General features: G+C 44.0%; 1 protein-coding gene across 2 annotated transcripts in view; it reads right to left on the bottom strand.

Annotated features, from left to right (window-relative positions):
- The window catches only part of PDE6C (phosphodiesterase 6C), a 49161-nt gene extending 24974 nt beyond the window's left edge, over nucleotides 1–24187 (bottom strand). For both annotated transcript variants that reach the window (XM_055300141.1, XM_055300142.1), the window contains exons 1-11: nucleotides 23753–24187; nucleotides 17427–17579; nucleotides 17233–17322; nucleotides 16155–16295; nucleotides 14865–14939; nucleotides 13800–13864; nucleotides 13633–13699; nucleotides 8939–8986; nucleotides 4492–4641; nucleotides 3773–3916; nucleotides 2421–2489 (exon numbers count right to left, since the gene is read on the bottom strand). In XM_055300141.1, the coding sequence (XP_055156116.1) occupies nucleotides 2421–2489; nucleotides 3773–3916; nucleotides 4492–4641; nucleotides 8939–8986; nucleotides 13633–13699; nucleotides 13800–13864; nucleotides 14865–14939; nucleotides 16155–16295; nucleotides 17233–17322; nucleotides 17427–17579; nucleotides 23753–24187 (1437 nt within the window). The remainder of the gene's footprint in view (nucleotides 1–2420; nucleotides 2490–3772; nucleotides 3917–4491; nucleotides 4642–8938; nucleotides 8987–13632; nucleotides 13700–13799; nucleotides 13865–14864; nucleotides 14940–16154; nucleotides 16296–17232; nucleotides 17323–17426; nucleotides 17580–23752) is intronic.
- Between the last annotated feature and the right edge of the window lie 203 nt (nucleotides 24188–24390).

The following is a 24390-nucleotide window of genomic DNA, read 5'->3' as shown; positions in this document are numbered from 1 at the left end:
TTCCCATGAAGCCTCCCTGACACAGCTGCCATCTTGTGTCCTACCGTTGTCTGTGAGTAAATCCAGCCCCTTGGCCTCCCCAGGGCCGTTGGTACCCACGCTCTGGGAATTCATCCATGAGAGGCAGTGTCATTGCCTATATTTTATCTCCCTAATGAACGAGCTTCTTGAGCCAGATAAGACCAGACCGTACTACTTTTTGTGCTAGGGACGAAACACAGCTCCTTGTATTGGAGTGCACCTTGATAACCACTGACTGAGTGGAAAAAACAGAATTAAGGATGAGTGACTGAGGTACTTCTTCGGGAAATTCTCTCTAGATCTATGGTATGGTCATTGTGAGTCACAGGGCATCCTGAAATGTTCTGGTAAGGAGAGGGTAGGGGGAGCACTTTCCTCGCTTCCTTTGCCTGTGTCAGTGTGCGGCCACCTCAGTCTTCCTTGTAAAACAAAACTGCAATTGGCATCCATGCCACTGTAGAAATTTGCTGGTTCTCCATTTAGAGGATGAAGGACCTTTCTTTGGCGAAGCAATAAAATGAGCAAAGAACCAGTAGCTTTACACAAAAACAGCCTGTTTGAATATAAAATCTACTCTAGGCTCATCCCAAATCATTACTGCATAAAACTTAGGGACTCAAAAAACAAACAATCAAATATTTCAGAGACGTTCTCCAAACATGATCTCCACTTACCATGACTGCATTTTCACTGCAAGCATTTTTGTTGCAAATATTTTTGCCACATAACTAATTGGCTATGAGGCATTTTTGCCATAAAAATAAAACCATAAAAAAATAAGAAAGGGACATTCCTTAAAAAGAATGTAATGGGGGCGCCTGTGTGGCTTAGTCGGTTAAGTATCTGACTCTTGATATCAGCTCAGGTCTTGATCTCAGGGTCAAGAGTTCAAGCCCCATGTTGGGCTCCATGCTGGGTGTGGAGCCTAATTAAAGAATAAAAAATAAAATAAAAAGGATCTTATGAAACACAAAAAATGAGTAATAAAATGAAAGAGACTTTACCGCAAAATAAAAAAAATATTTGAATATATTTAAAATGTATAGGGTAGATTCATGGCAACACAGTACAAAGAACTAATTTTATTCTGCGGATTGAACCTAAGTACTTGTCTTTGAAGTCTTTTGTCCAGAGTATTATACATACATACATACATACATACATACATACATACATATATATGTATGTTTTGCTTGTTGATTTATCTCCTCCTTTAGCCTCACACTTTGTTTTTTCACTAAAATTTCTTCCTTCATTAAGAGGTATCAGTTTCCAAATACTAGGATGTATATTTGTAACAGAGCTTTGTGTTGTGTTGTGAAAGCCCTTTACACCATTGTTTGTTCTTGGTGGACTGTCTCATGTCTGCTGATAGACGTTCCAAAGTTCTGTGGGAAATGTGGAAGAAACACCAATGCTGTAATGTGTTTGTAACTGAGCTTTGATCGCTATAACTGGTATGCTACCATTTTCTGGTGAGCAGTCTGGATTTCCACTCTGGTCCACACTTCCAGCGAGGTTTATCACCAAAATTTCTAGCAGGTCCCTATGCAGAGTTGTCATCATCCACTATTTTAAGACCACCTCTTCTACTTGTCCCTGCATAGACCAATAGGAGGGCTAGCTGGGGTCCACACAGATCATCGTGAGGACTAGCTGAGGTTTACATAAGAACAAGAGTTTTATCAATGGAAAAATGAAACCAAATGGACAACTAGCTTCAATAAATTAGCTCTGCTGAAGGTAGTTGATTTACCAACAAAGAGAGGAAACCAAACTGTCAACCAATTATTTTATCTTTTATAGCAAAATTGCCTTCCAAGCCACTTATGCTGCATAAACGTTTGCCCTGAAATGCTCACAGCAAATTAGTCTATGGCAAAAAAGTTTAGGGCAAAACTACCTAGAACCAAATATAGATTAATAACTGGAAGAGAAGTTATTTCAACTGGAAATAATAGGGGTGGCCTGATGGCTGCAACAGGAAAGAACTGCATTCTTCCAAGTTCCAGAAGAAATACATCAGAGCTGGCAGAGGACAGTTGTGCCTTGAAGGGTCTATGTTCTACTGTAATTTTGTCATGTCTTCCGGGGTGACCATGCTGCAATCCAAAACTATTAAAATAAACAAGGCCATAATATCCCTAGAGTCTGTGCCTGCATTCCATTATGTAGAAGTCTGGTTTCTGATTCTAAATTATCTTTGTGGATTAGACTTTAGGAGACAAGGAGGAAGAAACACAGAGCCTTGGAAGATTACTCTTTATAAGAAATCTCTTTTCTTTTTAGCCTTTAAAGGTATTAGAGAAGAGGAAGCTCAACACTTACTTGAGAAATGAGAACAAGTATCCTAATACATTTTATTTAAAAGGCATTAGGGATAAAAGTAAAACACTTACCAAAATTGTGACAAGTTGTTTTTCTTCACAGTCTTCTATTACATCTATATTTAACTTCTCTTTAATTTTCTAAAATGTAAAAGCAGTTGAGCTGTGAAATTCCTATGAATTTCTATCTGATTCTGCTACTCTTAAAATTGGCTTAAATATATTTAAAATATGCTGTAATGAGTTCTATGCAAAGACGTATTGGGGATACAAAGAAGACCTATGGCATTATTATGAAGAATTTTCTCCAAATCCCCCCCAATATAATTGATTTCTTTATTCCCTCAAAATGTAAAATGTAACAGTTGCTGTCTTAGATAAAGACAGAGAGAGAAATGTGGGTTGTTTGTATGTAGGCAGGAAAGAAAGAAAAAAATGAGTGGCTTACATTTGTTTTTCTGTGAGTGAGTTTATAGCAATTTCCCTTCACCCGCCCCAGATTTTCATTTTTAACATCTCAAACTGTCAAATAAAATTTCTCTTAACCCTCAAACCACTTAACAAAACTGAAACTAGGAAAAAAGAAAAAAGAAAAAAGAAAAAAACAACCCCAAGAAAGTCACACCTATACACACACTCTGAAAACTACGGAAAATAAAAGGAATAAAGATAGTGGGTATGTGATTTTCCCCCTTCATTTGGTGGTGATTAGAACATTGTCAGTAAATGTCTACTGGTTTCCCCAGCATCCATGATATTGGTCTTGGCCACATTTGGCCAATGAGAATTTTAGTGAATGTGACATGAGCGAAGACTTGAAATCAGCATGCACAGTTGGGCTTGCTCTCTTGCACTTCTGACATCATCATAAGAAGAACATTTATTAAGTAGTGCTGGTCAAGAAGGATGATATATGCATTAGAGGAAACCAAACTCATGGCTTAGAGCCAAGCCCAACTAAGAATCAGTTGGAGCCTGGTCAACCCACCAATGCATGAGTAAGAAATAGATGTTTATTGTTGTATACCACTGAGATGTTATAGTTGTTATGCAGCATCATATGGCAAGAGCTGACTGATACATTTCCCTTCCTGGAAATATTTTTTCCTTGCTAACACTCTTGAATCTAGATGTCACTCCTTCAGCAACTACTGACCCGGGAGCTGTTTTTTGTTGTTGTTGTTGTTGTTTTGTTTTGTTTTGTTTTTTAATTAAAAAATTTTTTTAAGCAAAGTGCTATTCCAGCCAAGCAGCTGAGAAGTCTAATAAGGCTCTGTGTCCACTAGGCCACCTGAGTCCTCCCCAAAACTTCTTTCTTTGTCTCCTCCTCCTTAGGTCTCATTTGTCACACCTCTGGTAATTAGGCAAATTCCAGAAGCTGCGCTTAGATACCTAATGTCCACAGAACTGAATTCCCCACTTACCAGAATAGACTTGATTTCATCAGGAGTGGCTTTCGTCTGGCTCATGAGCATTTCCTGAGCTATATCCTTTCTGTTTTCTAGCTTATTCATTTTATCATAGGTGTCAGTATTTAAAAGAGACCATCCAAGGAATTGTGTGAGAGTCTGGAATGGATAAAATGTGATTCAATTCTCTAAAATTAAAAAATTGATTTCAGAGAGAGCCATCTGCATTCTTTTCTATCAGTCAATCTCCTTTCCACCATCAACAACCCAGCTTCTTATTTCAATCTAAGAGAAAATGTACTAATAATCAACCACAGCCAATAACACTGGCTAAGCCCTTGCTTTTCAAAATGAACTATGAATACTTTTTTAGAGGAGGGGAATTATAAATATCCAGCGGAATAAGACACAGCCTGAAACTCAGAGGATTAGGGCTGACAGCAAGAATGACAAGGAATGGAAGTGGTGGGGAGAGAAGATAGAAACCTTCTTTCCAATTTTCCAATATTGTAAAGAATTTTGATAAAGCCAAAGTTCAATCTTCAGAAGAAAATGTTACAGTCTACAGAAGTCAGGAAACGGAAATGACCCAATGGGAACATATTGACCGCAACCATGTATGACTCACGCCTTAATTGCCTTTCAACAATGTCCCTCCAGAGTAACAAATAATTACACTGCCTCCACTGTTTCATGAATTTCATTTACCTCCATTATTTTATAATTGCACTTACCTCAGTAATGTGTTCATCATACTCATCGAAAGGTTTTCCATCTTTCCTGTTATAAAATGTAGCTACTCCCACAATATCTTCTTTCTTGTTGACAATAGGCAGGGATAAGACATTTTTAATGACCCAACCAGTTTCATCGACAGGTCCTTTCTACAAACAATAAGGACATTCAGATTATTTTCTGTGACTTTTAATTTTGAAATAACTATAGATTCACAGGATGTTATAAAAGAAATGTACAGGGATCCCTGGGTGGTGCAGCGGTTTAGCACCTGCCTTTGGCCCAGGGCGCGATCCTGGAGACCCGGGATCGAATCCCACGTCGGGCTCCCGGTGCATGGAGCCTGCTTCTCCCTCTGCCTGTGTCTCTGCCTCTCTCTCTCTCTCTCTCTGTGTGTGTGACTATCATAAAAAAATAAATAAATGTACAGAGAAGTTGTGTGCACCCATCACCCAGTTTCCCTGGTGGTAACAGCTTGGAAAACCATACCGCACTATCAAAACCGGGAAATAGATATTGATACAATCCATGGATCTCACTCAGATTTCACTAGGTTTATGTGTACTTATTTGTGCATATGAGCATGCGTGTGTGTGTGTGTTTCTGTGCAGCCATCACATGTGTAGCTGTGTGCACCCCCACGAGAATCGAGATACAGAACTAACAGTAGCATCTCAAGTCTTCCCTGAACTACCTTCTAGCCACCTTTTTCCCAACGTAGCCTATCTTTAAAGAAAGAATAATCTAATCTTTCTGTCATATGTACAATTCCATACTGTGTCAGAACTTGGCCAGGGCTATATAGCCATAAAACTATTCCAGCACACTTGATTAAGTATACTAGAGCCAAGTATCTGCATTGTGACAACTCTAATCTCTTCTCTGTCTCTCCAGCACTTACTCCCAGTGTTCCCTATTTACTTTTTCTCTCTCCCAACACCTGTTTAGCTAATACTTTATATTAAATTCCCTCTGTTGAAATTCCTAGTACGGTTTCTATTTTCCTGACTGATCCCTCAAAACAGTCTCATGTTCTGGGGTGCTTCTCCATTTAGTAAATGTCTGTCAAGCCCCTTAATGTGCGAGGACCTGGGCTAGTTGCTGGGGCTACAAAGAGGAATAAATCACAGGCCCTAGCCTCCAGACAGAAGTTTAGAAAGTTTCTTATAGTGTGGCCCACAGACAATGTGCAACAAACTTTTTTTTTTTAAAGCTTGTTTCATAATTTTAGGATGTACAACTTAAATAAGCTCCCAAGGTAATTGTGGTGTCCTCTGACGTCTAAGATCCGTGGTGTGGCACCCGCACAGTATAAGCAAGCAAGGGTAGCCAAGTACTCAGCACGCCACGCTCTTCCTTCTTCTGCTTCCTATAGCATCATCAGCCATCCTCTCCCGTGAAGCCTTCTCTAAGCTTTCTCACTCATACGGAACTTCTCTTTTTCAGAATTCTATCAGCACTCAGAGCCTGGAGCACACAATTTAGCAGTTAGATAATTTCCAAATGCTTCGGACTTTTTTATTTTGTCTGTGAGGCTATCGTCTAATCCTGCTAAAGAGTGTCTCACACACTGTTAGCTCCATGTAAGTGATGGGAGGGTGCTGGGCACGTGACAGGTGCTCAACAAACAGCTGCTTATTAGCCAAAGGGCTTGTCTTTATACTTGGAATGAAAAGCAGAGAAACTAAACCTCGATTTATGTTCCTAACAGTCAAAGCTTCAGGAAACAATCAGTGCACAGTGGTTCTCAAAGTTTTTATCCTCGGAAAATACTGTGAAATGTTTCTATACTTACACTGCCACATGGACTAGGGACAAAATCAATTGCAGAAAATAAATTACCTGTATGCAAAATAGCTTCGCAACCATAAGTGCCCTGTATATTTTTCAAAGCTTCCAAAATAAGTTTCAGTGACTGTTTCTCATTTTCAATAAATATGCATTTGTTGCCTGCTCATGTTCATGTGTTTTGCTATGACTAAGTTAGTTAGAGCTTGTTGACAGAAAAGTAGTAGAAGGAACTTAAGATTTAAGAAAAATTAATAGGACAAAGATTTAAAACAGAAAATTCTATGTATTTTTTTTCCCTATGAATTGAAGTTCACTCTAATTGATGTAAAGGAAGAATTCCTTTATCCACTTCAAGGGACACCCTGAAGCTGTCTACACCCAAACCCTAGGGCCTGTAGATACGTTACTTTACACGGCAAATGGGCATTAAAACAGCAGATGGAATCAAGGTTGCTCACCAGCTGCCCTTAAGATAGGGAAATTATCCTGGATTTTCCAGGAGGATCCAATGTAATTATAAGGATCCTTAAAAGTAGGAAAGAGAGTCAGAGTCAGAATCAGTGAAGAAGACAGCAGAAGCAAGATCAGGGTGATGTCATTGCTGGCTTCAAGGATGGCAGGGAGCCATGAGCCAAAGAATGCAGGTATCTTCTAGAAGCTAGAAAAGATTAGGAGATGACTTCTCTTCTATGGCCTCTAGAAAGGAACACAGTCCTGCCAACACCTTGATTTTAGTCCAGTGTGACCATCTTGGACTTCTGACTCCAGAACCATAAGATAATACAGTTGTGCATCAGTGGTGATTTGTTACAGCAGCAATAGAAAGCTAATACACCATGACCCCTGAGGAACATAGTTTGAGAACCATTGCCTTTGCAGGTTTGCTCCGACCATAGTTTGCTTTGAATAGGTAGTTTTCCCATCAAACTCCCCAGGTACAAAAGAGGCTAGGGAGAGTAGAGATGGGGGGCATGAGCAGATGAAGAGAGAGTGGGAAGGCAGAGAGAAAGAGGTGGAGACCTGGGGAGGGTGGCCACCCAATCCTGAGTCTGCTCTGTGGAATGATCCACAGGGGCAGTGTCTGTGGGGAAGCTGGGAGGGAGCCTGAGGGGGCTGCGAACACCATCAAGATGCAGTCCTGACCCAGGCTAAGGACAGAAGAGTGGATGAAGGATGGTTGGGGGGGTAGTATCCTAGATCACAGTACCATTGTCAGAGCTGGGGGGCTGTTGGGGATTCCGAGGGCCAATGTAGCAGGTCAGAGTTGCTGGCGTTTCCCAGTAGTGGGCCCGTGTCGGTGTCCCTGCCACACTGAGCCAGGGGCTGAGAGCGGTCCATGGGAAGCTGCCCAGTGCTATGGCCACAGTGGATTTCCCAGCCCAGCAGCCACTGCACCGTCATCCTGCCCGCAGCTAGAGACCTGGGAAGCACATTTTCACGGGCACCACACTGGTGTTTCCTGGAGAGCTGGGAAATTCCTATGGGCTGGAGGTTTACCCCAGAGAGGTTCCTAGCCTCCTCGCAGCCAGGGCCGTTAGAGCCACGTGCGGCTGACCTCAAACCTCAGAGCAGAGCCCTGTTCTCCTGGGTCAGCTCCCTTCCCTCTCCATTCAGACAATAATTGCATAAGGTCACTTTAGAAAGTGCTTGTCCCCTCTTTCCTTCCTGTGCCCTCTTTCCTGGCACCCAACTGCCATAAATATAGGGGTCGGGGCTGGTACAGCACAGTCACAACAATAAGGCTTTGTCTGCAAGGAGGGAGGAACTAGGGCAAACGTGCCATATGGTGTTTGTGTGTTTTCCAGGTCGGTGAGCAGAGGGATGAGCGGGGAGATCTGAGGGAAACCTTCCCGGAAACCCAGCAAGTGCACTTGCGACTGCTGCTGCTGCTGCTCACAGACCCCTCCGGCCCAGGAGGCCAGCTTCAGTCAGGTGGAGACGGGGCTCTGTGCGTGTCTGTGCGAGAGATGGGGAGACAGCCCTCCTGGCCCCCACTGCCAGGGCTGGCTCTGCTCCTACTGCAACCAGGGCTCTAACCCGGTGTTTGTTAGAATAGGACACAAAACACAGGCCAGCAGGCAGAAAAGGAGAGGCTGCAGGGATACATTCCAGTTTCTCCCCAGCAGCCGGATGGGGAGGGAGATCCCTGGATGTGGCAGGAGGAAAGATAAAACAGTCTGCCAGCAGGAGAGGCCCCTGGGGACCCCAAACATAGTTTTTCTTTTCCAATAAGCTGCAGAGAAGGGCCTGGGAAACCACCAAAGGGCTGAATCCCGGTGGCAGACCATATACAGCTAATCGCTCATGCAAAGAACATTTAGTGGGAACCCATGACGTCCAGGCACTGTTTTACCCCTGGATGACTGGGAGTGGGAGAGGATGGAGGAGACACGCCCACCCCCACCCCCCACCCCCATGCTGGGTGACAAACGCCTGGCCTCTTTCTCTCATCCCCCTCCTTCTCCACCTCTTCTCCCTTCTCTGAGAATGTGCGACTTGGTGGCACTGGCCCAGCCAGGGGGAACGGCACATCAGCCTTGTGAGTGCCTCCTGGCCACCTGAGCACAGGGCTGACCCGGGGGGCGGGGCCGGGGGCTACTGCGGCTGCCCAGCGCTGATCGCTGATCGGTGAGGCCTGGCTGAGGACAACGTTACCTGAAACGTGAAGTACTCATCCGCGGGGGCGTTCAGCATGTTACAGATCTGTAAAGTAAGAGGACATGAAAGTCCCTAAAACATCGTGTGTTGGAACCATCAACCCACAGAGCAGAAATAAGGAAGAAGGCTCGGGAAGCGAGGCTTTCCTGGCGGCTCTCCGTGGCTCACAGGCAAATGATTCACACTGAATCTCGGCTGCACCACATGTGCTAACAACGCATCGGGGTTCTCTTCTGCTAATTAAGTCAGTGCATGACATTTAGCACAATCTTTGCTCTTTCCTACTCCCAGCCTCTAAGGATTCTTCTTCCAAATTCGAAACAACTAGTTGTCAGAGCAGGGAGAGGAGGAAGCTGAGCAGGAGACTGTTCTGCTGGGGCAGGTGTGGCAGTGATGTTGGGGAGGCTCTGGTTCCCCTATCCCCCCCCTTCGCCTCCTTCCTTCCTTTCTCTCTCTCTCTCTTTCTCCTTCTCCTTCTTCTTCTTCTTCTTCTTCTTCTTCTTCTTCTTCTTCTTTCTTCTTCTTCTTTCTTTCTCTTTCTTCTTTTTCTTTTTTTCTTATGTGGGATCTGAGTTACAAGAAGGTGGCTAAGGGGCAGGAAAAAACAGCCAGGCAAGCTTTAGGTACACCACAGTAGATAATCACTATAAGACGTCATTTGAAGTCTTAATAAAATGCTGTATCTTTCTTCCCACCAAAATGATAGTAGAACATAAAATCATAGCATTTTAAAGTTGGAAGTAACTTTAATAATTAAGCTTATGATTTTTCTTTTAAGGAGGAGGAAATAGAAGCCCAAAGAGGTTAAGAGATTTTGTTCAAATCTGAGGGATTTGAGGGTGGCTGGGATTTGATGAGGGATCCCTGGGTGGCTCAGCGGTTTGGTGCCTGCCTTTGGCCTAGGGCACGATACTGGAGTCCCGGGATTGAGTCCCGTGTGGGGCTCCCAGCATGGAGCCTGCTTCTCCCTCTGCCTGTGTCTCTGCCTCTCTTTATATATCTCTCTCTCTGTGTCTATCATGAACAAATAAATAAATGAATCTTAAAAAAAAAAAAACATGGGATGAAACTAGAAGTGGGGTGTGGGTGAGGGTGCTGGTGTTATCAGCTCTCCTGGTGAGGGGTAGGGAAGGCCCTCCTTTGTAAGATTTGCCCATTTCCATGGCATTAATACTCCCACCATGGGGGATGTCAGTCACTGACAATTTGCTCATAAAATCCCTGATAATCTAACAATCTGGTAAGCAGGTAGCCGTGGCCTCCTACACCTGCTGCCCCAGCGTGTGGCCCCTCTGGTCCAAGGTTAGTGCTTCTAGCCTGGGTGGTTAAGCCACATTAGCTATTTTTGTGCTACTTTTAAAAGCAACTGTGAAAGTCTTTCAAAGTTTTTGTTAGTATATACAGCCTAAGAGTTTAAGGAATTATGTGTGCTATCCATAATTTTATGATCTAATCTGAATGAATTACATGAATTGATGGCTGAGCATCCTTCAAGTATGCTTTAAAGAGGCAAAAAAGTAGCTTAGTCCTCTTTTCTGACCTTTCTATCAATAGTGTGAGGTTTTACCCAGACTTTTAAGGTCTCTAGAGAATATCTACGGATGGGTTAAGGTCAGAGAGGCGAAGCTTCTATCTCAGGATTCAGAAATTCTCCTTTCTCTCTCCCGCCCCCTCTCTCAGTTCACAGGTCTTAATTCCAGTGTGGCTTGATCCTGTTTTTAGTGCCTCCAATTCAATTCACAGATGTGCCTAATTCTCATTTTTGACATCTTAGAAATCATTCCTGTCATGTCCCATTCAGAGCTGGGATTGACTTGTTTATTTATTTATTTTTAAAGATTTTATTTATTTATTCATGAGAGACAGAGAGGCAGACATAGGCAGAGGGAGAAGCAGGCTCCCCGAAGAGAGCCTGATACAGGACTCAATCCCAGGACCCTGGGATCACACCCTGAGCCGAAGGCTGATGCTCAACCAGCATCACCCAGGCGTCCCAGGAATTTAGCCCTGTGCATGTGTCCTCTTGAGTCCAGAGAGGTCCAGCTGAGGGACTCTGTGACAGCTCACCCTAAAGCTTGCCTTTATCCTTTCTCTCTAACTCAGGGAAATGATTGAGAAAAAAGTTTTAAAAAGCTAAAAGGAAAAGTTTTGACACTATATAGGAGCATAAACAATTATGATTAAAATTGCAGATCATTTTAATCTAGAAATAGCATTTAGAAATTCTTGAAGTCCCCATATCCTAAATAATTAGGTCAATAACCTTATTTTACAAATGTGAATGTTAAAACCCAGAGAGGTCAAGGGATGTGCCCAAGGTCAAGGATTTGCCAAGGAATTTGCCCAAGGTAGTACTGAGTCAGGGCTCTTGACTCATAGCCTCTTGCTCTCTTCACCAGAGGGCTCCGCCATATTATAGCAGGCCCACTAGGAATGCATTGCTCTGGCTGAGGCTGCTGAAATGTTTGGTGTGATCTTTTAGACTAGTGGTTCTCAGCCAGGGTGGTATACAGCATCTGGTAGGGAGAGGACAATGATGCTGCTGAACATCCTACAATGCCTGGCATAGTTCCCCACCACAAAGCATCACCTGGCCCCAAAGGTCAATAATGTCAAGTTTGAGAAAATCCTCTGCTTAAACACAAGATATGTTTTTAGCGAGTCCCACCTCTTGTAAGTACATAGTATAGGGTGACACCTTTGGAAATAAAAGGGAGGACTATTAATCACCCCAGCACCACAGGTGTACGTGAAAGCTGGTCTAGGCAAACTGGGATGTATGTTCACCCTAATGATGGAGAGTCAGGAAATGGCTCAAGCTCAATTCTCTGGAAACCAATCTCCACCTTGGTAACGCCAATTTGCCTAATGAGCAACTTGGTAAGAAATACTGTAAACTAGATTTACAACAGTTTGCCATCAGTTTTAGGCTACTGGCAGAGCAGGGGTGGGTCCCAGGGTAGGAGGTGAGATGTGAAAGGCAGCAGTGAGGCATATGTGGCAGATCCGTGATAGAACCAAAACCCGGAGGAGAATCCTCCCATGCTTTGGGAATCCATCCCTTGGCAAGTTGGTCATGTGGCAAGTTGACGACTTGGCAAATTAACCATTCAATGAATTGGCTTTTGATACATTCACTTTGTCCAAATTGGTTCTGGGGGGAAAACCTGTTTTCCGAGGAAACAGCCTAGGAGAGAATAGGTACTTAAAAGTCAGAGTGTAAATCCCTCTACACTGGCCGTGGCAGCTTTAGCCATATCAAATTTGATTAAAGCTCTAAACAGCAGCCTGGTAGGTGGCCTGCCAGGAAACCAAGGACAGGGGCCAATAGTGGAGAATTTGGTGACGTACTGAAGCTGAAAAATCGTGGTATCTGTGGATTCAGAAATGAAATGGAACCAATTTGGTCCTTAGTACTATGGCAGGAACAACCCTTAAAAAACACTTAGATTGTTTTGGAGCCATTCTGAAAACATGTTATTTGTTAGTATATAGTGCTATTTATTCCTAAAAGGCAGAAACTTATTTTTTCTCTCTTTTTCTTCCTTCCCTTTTGGCATGTCTTTACACTAGAAAAAGGAATCATGTCACCTGTTTGAGGTTACCTGGTCCTATAATCGATGACCCCCAAAGGGGGGGGTTCTGGAAACCCCAAAGTAGAGCCCTATGACATGTGAAGATCCTGCAGTCACATCCAAAATTCTCCTTACTCTGTTACCATTCCAAACCCACTAAGCAGAGGCAAATTTGTGACAGTAAAAGGAAACAGGAGCTAACCTAGGTTTTGTTTCCTCTTCCCTCTGACCGTTGAGTCACTCTATTAGTCACTATAATTTACATGCCCATTTACTAAATAATGAAGATGAATGAACACTACCAAAAACACTAAAGACAAACCAAATATGCAAATAAGTGCTATACATACATTATAGGAACTTGGATTTGTAAGGGGGAAGATAGGAAAATGCCAACATAAAGAAATGTTGGAAGCATCGGAACTGTCTTGCAGGGAGGAATCTTGATGCCAAAAGATGACAGATGGTGGAGAAGCCCAACAAGGGAGAGAAATCAACCATGAGAAGAAAGGAAAGTATATTAGAGGTGGAGTTGGAAAGCTGTTGTGACCCTGGTTCTCTGGCTATATGGGACCTAGCAGAGACCTCTCATTTGCTGTCCATCCACACATGACGTTTCTTAGCCAGACCTGGCCAGCTGTCTGCCCACACCACACCACCCCACCCCTATCTGGGCAAAACTCTTCATGTCCTCTATCAACTCACTCATTTTATATTGCTATCAGTGGCAAAGTTCTCCATTTAAACATTTTTATCTTTTGTCACTAATTTCCCATGCTTCAAAAGTCTTGACCAAGGTAACTATACTTGAGATCAAATTAAACCCAACATGAATCATAGTCACAAATTTCCAAAGGATATCTGAAATTTGCATGATGGCTGAATAAGTAGTTGGGGGAACGGATGGATCTTTCTCATGTTGACTAAATATTTTCATGTAGAGTTGGGAAGTCGCTAGTTAACCTCCTTTCAACTGCCAAGATTCCTCTCTCCCACGTTTTATGCGGGCATGTGACTCTTACCTCCTGCATTTTACTTTCACAACTGTTCCCATCCCCTAGCTAATAAGAGTTTCAGCCAATACTATTCAAGATTTGAATGTATTCGGTAACTTACGAATCCATTTTCAGCAACATATGTTGGCAACCCGCTAACAAGAGTCCAGTGGTCTGTGGGAGGTGTCCTTGAGGAAGATTAGAAGAAAGAGAATCATTGCCATACAGAGAAATGCGCCATGGCAAAAACAAAATGGCAACTCCTGCTGCTTCAAGCCCAGTACTCACGGTATCACTTTGATCTCTTCTTTTCCATGTAAAATATAATCGATGATTTTATAAAAGATGACTTCCTAAGAGAAAAGAGATTATGAGAATGATCTTATTTCCCAAAGAAAACACTTTTCATTAGCAAACTTATACTTTAAAGCTCATTTAATTGTACCTTATTTTCTAACCACATTGCTCTGCATAACTACCCCCAAATTACTCATGTCCTGATTACAAGCTTGCAATACAACTAGAAATACTATTGGCTGCTTTTCTACATGAACAAATCTGTTGAGCTCAATTTCAAATGTTTAATTTATCCAGACAGCCTTCAAAGGAATCTTGCTTTACTTTTAACTGATTTGTTTCTATTGCCCAGAAATACCTGATAGTGGAACTGTAGTGGAATAAAGCATGTATTTTCTCAACCTCGGTCAATGTGTTCCCTTCCCCACCATACAAGGAACACTTCCTGGCTTTCAGCACTAGCTGATCTGAACAGATGCCTCAGCAATAGGATTCAGTGGGTACTTTGGCAGAGCTGGGAGGGACTTAAGAACTAGTCTCTCTACTTCTTTGGGCTGATGAAGAACCGGAGGCCTGGACACATTCCATCCCGGTACCCTTGTGCTTCCCTGTGTGCTGGGAATACGGTGGTGAGACATCATTCCTGCCTTCTGAAGCTTGCTGTCGAGGGGGAAAGTAAATCTAACTCAATCCTTGCCAAGAGTTTCTAACCTAGCAAGTTTGAAGGAGAGCATGGTGTGCTCAAAAAGCTAGGCCGGTGGCTCTGATGTGTCCCTCCCTATTGCAAATTACTGATTCACTAAGCCCAGCTACATAGAAAAGGAAATTGAGAGGTTAAATAATGAGTTTAGGCAAGGACCACCCAGCTGGCTTGGGAAGAGCTGAGACTTGAACCTCAAACTCCTTGTCCAGTGTTCTTTCTATTACTCCGAGCCCCCCCCCCCAGAAACTTACAGGACTAGAACCCAGGGCTTCTCGGGCCAGTGCCCTTTCCTTTCTGCTGGTTTTGGCACCTTGTACATCACACATATCACTGGGGAAGGTGTTTGCACTTACTCTGCCATCCGGTGTCTTTGGACCTTTATAAGGCTCTACTTCTCCAAGCTTGATTGGCCATTCATCGTAGAATTCCTGGAAACAAGTATATTTAAACATTATTAAACAAACTGTTCCATGACCTACTGTATCTTCTATGAGTTTCATGGCTTTGTGTATTTTGTGATTCTGGAATTTTAGAGCTGAAAAAGACCTATAATTCCCAGCAATACTGCTTACGAACTTGTGATAGTGAACAAATCACTTTTTCATCTGTGAAATAGGGATAATAATAGAATTTATACTATAGGGTGATTGTGAAGATTAAATGAACAGTACTTACAGAGCACACACCCTGACACATAGGTTAAAGGACTCAGCTAGTAGCTCTTTTATACATAATTAAACTAAATCTAAGTAGGTTAAGAGGCTTGGCCAAGGTCATGCAGAGTGGCCAACAGTGTAGGCTGCCTTACCCAACATCTGTTCTCTCCCCTCTTCCTCTCTAACAGACCCTGATTTTATTTGGGTATCAGATGGTCATTTTCTCAGGGAAAATGGGCCTGTGCAGCCTCTGAGTGACCTATACGAGGTACCTGGGATTAGTTTGAGGGCAAGCACCCTGGGGTTCAGGGGGAAAGGGGGAGAAATTTGCTGAGGTGCTTCTGGGGAGGAGTGCCCCCTGATGAAAGGCAATGGAAATGACATTTGCAGAAGGCACCTCCCAGTTTTGTCCCATCTGTGTGCCACGCCTTGAGCTGCAACAGGCATCTTGCTGCCTCAAGCGTGAGAGCTTGCCAACATCCTGCAGGGGGCAGAGACCTTGCCAGGGGCGAATGGGAAGGACCATTGATGACTAGGACCTTGATGACTGTACTGAGCTCTGAATGAACCAGACTTAGAACTGCCCAACCTTGGGACTTCTTGTTAAATGTGACAATAATTGTCTTACTGTTACTTACTGGGTCTGGTGTTCCTTACAGCCTAAAGCACCCTCATCGATATGCTCAACCACCAAGTCCCAGAGCCAGGATCAGAGCCCAGCTCTCCTGACACCTGGTCCTGTGTTTATCCATTTAGAATAGTTACTCTGAAAAAACAACTTCCAGTCACATGGAGAATAAGAAATATAAACAAAATAGTATTCATTACTTATGTGGAGCTAGGAGAGCTTCACCTGAATTAATGAAACAAGATGAGAAATGAACTTTACATATTGTGTGTGAATAGTATCCATTTTTTAATGAATCACGTTTCATTGGGTGTTGTATAGGATTTGAGGTGAGACAAAATGTACAGAGTGCCGAGGACCTTCTCCTTGGTCATGTCCAGCAGTCCAATGGAGTACCTCTCACAGTTCAGATACGTTCTAACTGTGTAGAGTGCTTTATGAAACTGGCGCTCCACGTCTGTGAGCTCTTCAAACACTTTGTTGGCTGACCACATGAGGATCTGAAAGGAGGAATTAAAAAGAAAACAGAACGAAACATATGGTGAAGAGGTAGAGCATTACCCAAAAGAAAGTAGGAGGTGCCTCCAATAAAAAGAATATGTATCACTGAACAATGCATTTTCATTTTTGAACATGTACATATCTGACAATTACACAAATTCTCTGAGTGGGATGATGAGTAGACCTGTGCAAGGGTGAGAGTCTATGAAAGTGGTACACCAAAACTGGTCCTCATGTCAAAGGGCAAGTGACCTCACATCAGATGCAGAGACAGTCCCTGGGCAGAGGATCCAGTATTGGTGGCCCTCTGGCTCCTGCTGGCAGTCATGGGGAGAAAACCATATGCTTCCTTCCATATATCCTGAGCTGCTCAGAGGTAACCTTATCTAGACAGTTGCATGGGAAGGGGCTTTGGAAGCCCTCTCTCCTCACCCCTCTCCCACCATTATACTGATGAAGATACTGAGCTCCAGAGAGTGGCCCAGACTCAGGTACCCTGGTTACCAATGTTGTTCATTATCCTTCTGGGTCAAAGAGGTAACAGACTTGAAAAGAGGGATTTACTCGTCAAATTAGTAGCTTCAATATGTACCAGGAACTGCTAAGAACTTTATGTGGATGAATTCATAGAATGATCATTTGATAGTCACAACAACCACGTAGGGTAGGTACTATGATTATAGCCTCTCACAGAAGAAACTATGGCTACCCAGGATTAAGATGATGCAAGCCACGTGTACACACAGATGGAGGGACAAGGAGGTGGGCGTGGGAGTTAGGGGCAGACCATGAGAGGACAGCCAGGACTAAAGTCTGAGAATCAGCTCCACATGCCTTAAATGCCCAAGAACGATAGGAAGGGTCTGCACTTGTGGCCTCTGGGACCCTTTGTCAGAACAGGAAAGCATGGAGTGAATAATATCACCTTCCTATTACCTGGCTTCTTCTGGATTCAACACTATACAAGTAGTTGGTATGATGAAGCTTTAGGATTATAGAAACAAAGTTGAGATATTTGGAAAAGACCTATAGGAGGCAGAGAAAAACAAATTAAGTACGATATATTTCTCTCCATTAACCAACAAATAAATTTCCCCAGCCTCTGACTGGATGCCCAGGGTTAGCATTACCTCCTCATCCTGTTTGGAAAATTCAGACGCATTTACTTTGTTAAGTGCCATAACCACGGCAAGAACCTCCTTGCCCATCACGATCGGAGTTGCCATCAGGTTCTTTGTGACATATCCCGTTTGTTTGTCCATGAAGTCGGAAAAATGGCTGTTCTGAAAGACACATTCACACATTTGCCAAAGCAGCACAGAACCATGGAGTGGAGGTCTAGGAATGGCAAAAGACTTTTCTCTCTAGTCCAAGCCATCCAGACAGATAACCAGGGCCCCAGCACAGCGGTCCCACCCATACCCCCATCCTATGATTGCACAGAATGAACTCACCAGTTTCAGGATGAGCATCTCACCCCTGAGCTATAGTCTATCTAGATGAGGCTGAGGTTGGGCCAGGAGAAAAGAGGTGATGTCACGGCCAAGAGGAAATCGGGTTACAATGGACAGAAAGTGTGCCAGGAAGGAGCGCACAGATGGGATTACAGGTGTAGGCCATGGAGCTCTTCTTTCTAATTATGAAAGCAGAATGTGCACTTGAAACCAGACAACCAGTTCTTGACGGGAATCCAGTGTTAACTGCTTGGTATATCTCCTTTTTTTTTCTTTTTTAAAGATTGATTTATGTATTTATTTTAGAGAGAGTGCAAGTGAGGTGGGGGATGGGGAGAGGCAGAGAGATAGGGAGACAAGCAAACTCCCTGCTGAGCAGGGAGCCGACACAGAGCTTGAACCCAGGACCCTGAGATCATGACCTGAGCCAAAGTCAGGAGTTGGACACTTAACTGACTGAGCCCCCCCAGGGACCACATTATGTCTCCTTGTGTGTCTTTCTCTAACTCTTGGACAAATGCTTTTCTTTTTTCTTTTTCATAAAATTTTCTTTTCTAAATCACACTATGCTTTCATCACATAACGATATCTTATGGACTTCCCTTGAGACCAGTGCCTATGGGTGTGAATTTGCCTTCTAGATTCTTGCACACTACTGCCCAGTGTGGGAGCCCCATGGTCCACTCAACCATTTTCCACTGACTTAGTCTGCTCATAGTTTTCCCCACTGTAAACAATGCTGTACTAATCATTCTTGCTTTCATTTTTATGTGATGGATTCCCTGAAGTGGAAATCTCTTTTGCTGGATCCACAGGTGCAGGCAGTTTTTATTTGCACAGATTATTTTTATAGAAGGTTGTAAATCTTATTTCCACTGGTCATGTGAGAGAGGAACCCTCTCTTGCCAGCACTAGATTCTTATCAGTTTTTAATGTTCTACCAAGATAATATCTTTCATGCATGTTTCTCTCTCTTTCTTTCTCTCTCTCTCTCTCTCTCTCTCTCTCTCTCTCTCTTTCTCAGAGAGAGGAAGTGAACCTTCCCAGATACAAGTCTAATGCAGTAGATGTGAGAGATGATCCTAATATCCTAATCATGGAAAGGGCAGAGTGACGAGTTTGGCAAGGTTCCTAAATTGAGGAGCTTCAGAGGGTCAAGGACAGCAGTTCTTACTAGCTGTAAGCTAGAGGATCGCCCACTCTACATGGGTATACATGCAGCCTTCCATGACTTAATATTATCTCATCTTTGAACCTGAGTCTCCTTCACTTGGAACTAAACTTTCAGCCTGACTCTGAGACACACTGGCCAAAGTTAATGCAGTTTTCCTTTCATACGTTTCATAGGTTATATCATTTTCATTTCCTTGTGTTGATAATGCTTCTCAGAGCAGCACAAACTCTTGGAAGCTGGACTCAGTTCAGCTTCCAAAATTAAAAATGTAGGAGTCATCTGGTGTGTGACTTCTGGGCCAGAATCTCACCTGGAGAGCAGGGCTCCTTGGCCAATAGAACTCACAGCTCAGCTCAGAGTAGCAGACCTGGGCTATGCCTCACAACCACCTGCAGACAGAGGCCGATTTGCAGACCTCCCAACAGATCCATGGAATCCTAACCTCCAAAAGAAGATCTGTCTTCCCCAAGAATCTATACTTTCAGTGGGTGAATCACGCCGTGGAGAATCCATTAGGAATGCTGAGATACTAAGGGAGTCAAATGCAGCCCCTTTCCCCAGATTTCTTTTCTACCTTTTCCAGTGTGGACCCACACGTATCAACTATTTACTTAAGAGACCACATCACATAATGTTGACGAAGGCTCTGGAGTCAGGGTTCCCTGGCTGAAACCAGACCCTGGTTTACCAGCTACGTGGTCCTGGGCATTCTACTCACCCTTTGTGGAAATAGGAATGCTGATGTTATGTATTGTCTAGAGTCCCTGACACATAGGATGATATAGTATGGGTAGAGCACTTAGAAAAGTGTCTGACACAAGGTAGGTGTTCAAAAATTACTGGGAAAAGACATCTAGGACTTTATTGGGCCTCCCTGGATGAGAAGTAGTTCTCTTTTGCAATTACCATTTTGCTTCTAGTTCTAGATCTTATAACCAATCCTAACCACTGAAGAAACTAGATGCTCTGAGCTGATATAGGCCTCCAATGCCCAGAAGCACACTTTTGTCTGAGGGGCAGTCTCTGCCTCCTGCTTTCAAGAGCCATGTTTCTTTCTTGATCACTTTATCTGCCATTCTCCCTGCCTCTGGTAACATCTTCCCTCTGAGGCCAGGATATCTCCAGACTTTGTTAGGTTCCTTCTGTTTGTTCATCCACTGCTTGCCCAAGCCAGCTCACATTCCATTTTCCTTCTAATCTATTACTCATTATGGATCGTGATCATCATTCTTGGCCACTAAATGAATAATCAAAATACCAGATGAGATGCACACACCATGGGATGGTCAGACAGTGTTTCTTTGCAAACACAGTTCACTCTGCAACTTCAAAGCTTGATGCTATTTTATCCTACATTCTAGACACAAGGAAATAATCCCTAAGTTCACTTGGCTATTTTGAGAAAATGACATACATTTCAAAACGTAATGCTTGCTTATTGTTGTATCTGAAAGCCCTACCTAAAGCCATCCATCAGATTACAGGATAGGCGAGGTGAGGCTTTCTGGTTCACTAGTTTAAATAATGCCTAGTGAAGTTTGCTTGAGTAATTCCTCTATTTCAGGGATTCACAAACTCTCCTTGATAGTCCTTCGAAGAAGCCACTGAAGGCAACTGGAGAACATTGTGTAGAGCAGCAGACTGGCTGGATCCTCATCCAATCTCAGCATCATCAAATTCTGATTAAGGACCATTATCCCTTGAGACCAGGAGTCAGAAAGAGAGACGGGGAGGAGGAGACAAGACAGGAACAAGAGCTATAGGCACTCTGTTAATTATTGAAAACTTAGGATTTCTCCCATAGCTTTCTTTTAAACCACAGTCAGAAGGAGAACCACCCACAGAGTTAATCAGCAGTTTTCCCAATAGAAAAAGAAATAATTAACCTGAGGAGGATATCTCTCAGTTTCCTGTTATTAAAAGTTTCCCTGTATTTAACGTATTTTAAAAACAGGCAATAATCAGTGACCCTTTTTTGGCCACCTACACCCAGCTCCCAAATGCCCCTTGGCATAAATATAATATCACAGTCATCATTTATTAAGCACCTCCTAGGAGTCGGGCACTTTATGTTCGTTTAATCTGTATATTGATTTACCTCCATGTCTCAGGTGCAGAAATGCAATCTATCACACAGTTACCTAGTCTCAGACCTGCATCTGCACTGAGGTCTGTCTGATGCCAAAGCTCTCACCCTGCATCATGTGGCTTCCCTGCTGTCACCTTCATACACCACCAAGGTTAGAGCTATCTGGCTCTATGTCTTTGTCTAGGTGCTAGAACTCTTTCCTTTACATGTGCTCACATTGCCAGCCAGAGAGAAGCCATGTGTGGTCAGTGACATGGTAAAAGAGGGAGGCTTCAGGAGACTCAGATTATGGGCCCAGACCCGCCACATCCTGCCTTATTGACCTTGACAAGATTCTCACATACACAGTATGGAAATAAAAGTATGGTCCCTCCTTCATCTTTGCCTGAATCAAATGAGATTAAGAATGTGAAAATGCTCTATAAATTGTCAAATACAATGAGAAGGTAAAGAATTAATAGAAATTTCATTCAACACTGGTTTCCAACCTCTTTCTCTTGGCAGATTTTACCATAGTGATTCAAGTCTGGCAAAACTGCAGGGGTGTGGGGTAGATGGAGGGTGGAAAGAGTGCTGGACACAGAGTGAGGATACCCCATTTAGTCCAGCCCTTCTCACTCACTGACCATACCATGGACTCTAGGACAGATGCTGCCCCTGTGACCTCAGCTCCTTATCTTCCCAAGGAGTCAGCTCCAGGGTCAGCTCAAGGCTTCTGGAACCCCTGCCACCTACTACCCTACCCCATGGTTGCTCTGAAATCCAATTTTTCCTCCTGCATCTACTCACCCAACACACCAGTGGTTTGCAATACTGACTGCATTTTAGAAGAAGTATTTTTAAAACCTTGGGGAGCTTTTTAAAACTACTCTTGCCTGAATCCCAACCCCTGAGGGTCTAGTGTATTGGTCTATTGAGCCTTAGACAGTAATTTTTAAACGCTCCTGATTCAATTTTAATGTGCATTCGGAGTTGCAAAGCACCACTCTTCCTTCCATAAGAAAAGGTGCTTAGAAGCAGTAGACATGGAAAGCAAATGAGGCCCTTGTCTCTCCTCTAAGCTGAGGAGGGTGCCTGTCTTCAACTTCTAGTTCTCTGTCCAACCCATAACAGTCAAGAAGGAGTCCTCAGAAAAAAAGACAAGCCGAAAACATGGCGCCCTGCCCACCTTTATTTGCCACCACGTTCATGCAGTGACGCTCACCATGGACAGCAACACACCAAGGCCACCAGATTTTTCAAGCAGCTCTCTGCTCTCATTCTCTTCTCAACGTGCAGAACTGAGCCCATTGATAAAGCATTACAACAGAAATCATTTTAACCCTCTCTTTAAACAATTTTTTTTTCAGAAAGAAAACTTCCATGTCACTTTCTTAAGTTTGAAGTCCTATTAATTTGGGAGATGGCCTCACTTGGAGACTGGCAAGAAGCATACTCCTGTGAGAAAATCTTAGGGTGTGTGCACAGAGGCTCCTCATTGGTGTCCAGACAGTTTTGCCTATACGGTACGAATCAGTCAAGTCATGAAGCCACAGTAGTTAGCCTCAGAAGCTCCCTTAAACTAGCTTGAACTCCCTGAAGGCAGGGATCAGAAAGGACTGAGGTCTCTGTGGCGTCAAATAGCAACCCTTGCACCCAAGGGTTGTGCTGGGCTTATTTGCGCAGTGTTGCTAATGTTTGAGGACTTTTGTGCCTTCTGGATCTGTGCAGCCCTCCTCCTGTAATCAGCTTCCGAAGGCATGTAGGGGATTAGCCTCTTGCCTCAAGCTGCCAATAAACCTTGGCATGGAAAGTGGCAAGCATTTCAGGGACCTGTCCCCACCAACTCCGTTCCATCAGAAGCCATTGCTCCCTTCGGTTAACAGCAAGTCATAGTAATGGGACATGCAGGTAGAAAGAAAGCTAGCAGGAGAAACCCCGGACTGGTGCCTGTGGTTATTGATGAACGGAGAAATTATGAGTGATTTACATTTCCTCCCTCTCATTTATTTTATAATTTTTTCTTAATGAATAAGCATCACGGTGGTGAGAAGAGTGAGGTTTTTTGTTGCTTTTAAAAGCTCCTAACAACGCCTTGTGTGTGCGCAGTATGCTGTTGGTCCCAGGAGCACAGTATGTGATTGGAGCGGATTCTTGACAGAGCTCACTTATGGGGGGTTAGGATGGTCAATGGCACTCATCACCCAAATTTACGTTTTTCACAATCCAAATGTGAACATCTGAACTGTCAGATGCTATTATTTGTTCTTTCTGCAAATTTGGCCTGTAAGTGAAAGACTCCATTTATGAGCCAGTCTGTCTCAGAGAACTGAGTGACCTCTGAGGTCTGTGAGTGAGAGGTGTGGGGAGTGGCTCCCAAGTCTCAGCATCGGGCACCTTGCTGATCCCACCGGGCCTCTTTGCCATGCTATTCAGAAGGGAAGTTCTTAGAGCAGGAAAGAGATGCAAGGGAGCAGGTGTGGAATGCACCAGGCCCAGGTTAAGTTTGCCTGATAAAATGCCAAACCTTACACAGGACACACACTAAAAACTTACTCGATGTTTATCTTAATCCTCCTTGGACTGAGCATCTTATATTTTCACTTGCTAAACCTGGCAAGCCTTGGCCTAGGGGATCCTGTCCCCGCTGTTCCTACTCCTCAAGTTATAACCGATTCCACGAGGATGGCCCCTGACTCCCAGCTCTCTTTCCCACTGGTTCTTCCACTACCCTGCCCGGACGTCCGGTCAGCCACCTACCTTTTGCACATCTGGGACATTAACAGCTTTCTTCGTGTGAGCAACCCAACCCACTATCCCAATGTCCAAAGGAAACACAGCTTCTCTGTCGGGGAGCACCAGGCTATCCTCAAAGCTGGAGGTGGGGGTGATGTCCAGCAGCCTGGAGGCCACCTCGGGCGTGCCGTTGCGGGCCCGGCAGGTGAACAGGCTGCAGCGGTCGGCTTGCAGGAGCTGTGCCAGCTTCTGCAGGGCCCGGTGCACCGCGGGCTCGGCGCTGCCTGCTTCCTCCTGCAGGGCCAGCAGCAGCTCGGTGCACGCCACCCACTCCTCGGTAGGCTGCGGCGTCCCACTGGGCCCTGGGGCCTCCCCCAGCCTCCTGGCGAAGTACTCCTTGGCAAACTGAGGGTGCTCCTCCAGGTACTTCTCCACGGCCTCTTGGTTGATCTCACCCATGGTGGGCTTTGCTTCGCTACTTTTGTTCAGAAAGGGAGACCCTCAGAGCACTACCTGGGACGGAGTGCCAAGAAGGAATCACATTCTGGTCAAAGTCACTGAGAAAACCCTAAATAGCACCTCACGGGATCCCTGAAGATGGAGCAGAATTGTTGCTTAGCAGAGCTTTCAAAAAAACCTGCCGATGACTCTTGGGCTGTGAC

The sequence above is a fragment of the Nyctereutes procyonoides genome, unplaced genomic scaffold (assembly GCF_905146905.1).
Source record: "Nyctereutes procyonoides isolate TBG_1078 unplaced genomic scaffold, NYPRO_anot_genome, whole genome shotgun sequence".
Taxonomy (NCBI): Eukaryota; Metazoa; Chordata; class Mammalia; order Carnivora; family Canidae; genus Nyctereutes; species Nyctereutes procyonoides.
This window is presented reverse-complemented; position numbering and strand designations above follow the sequence as displayed.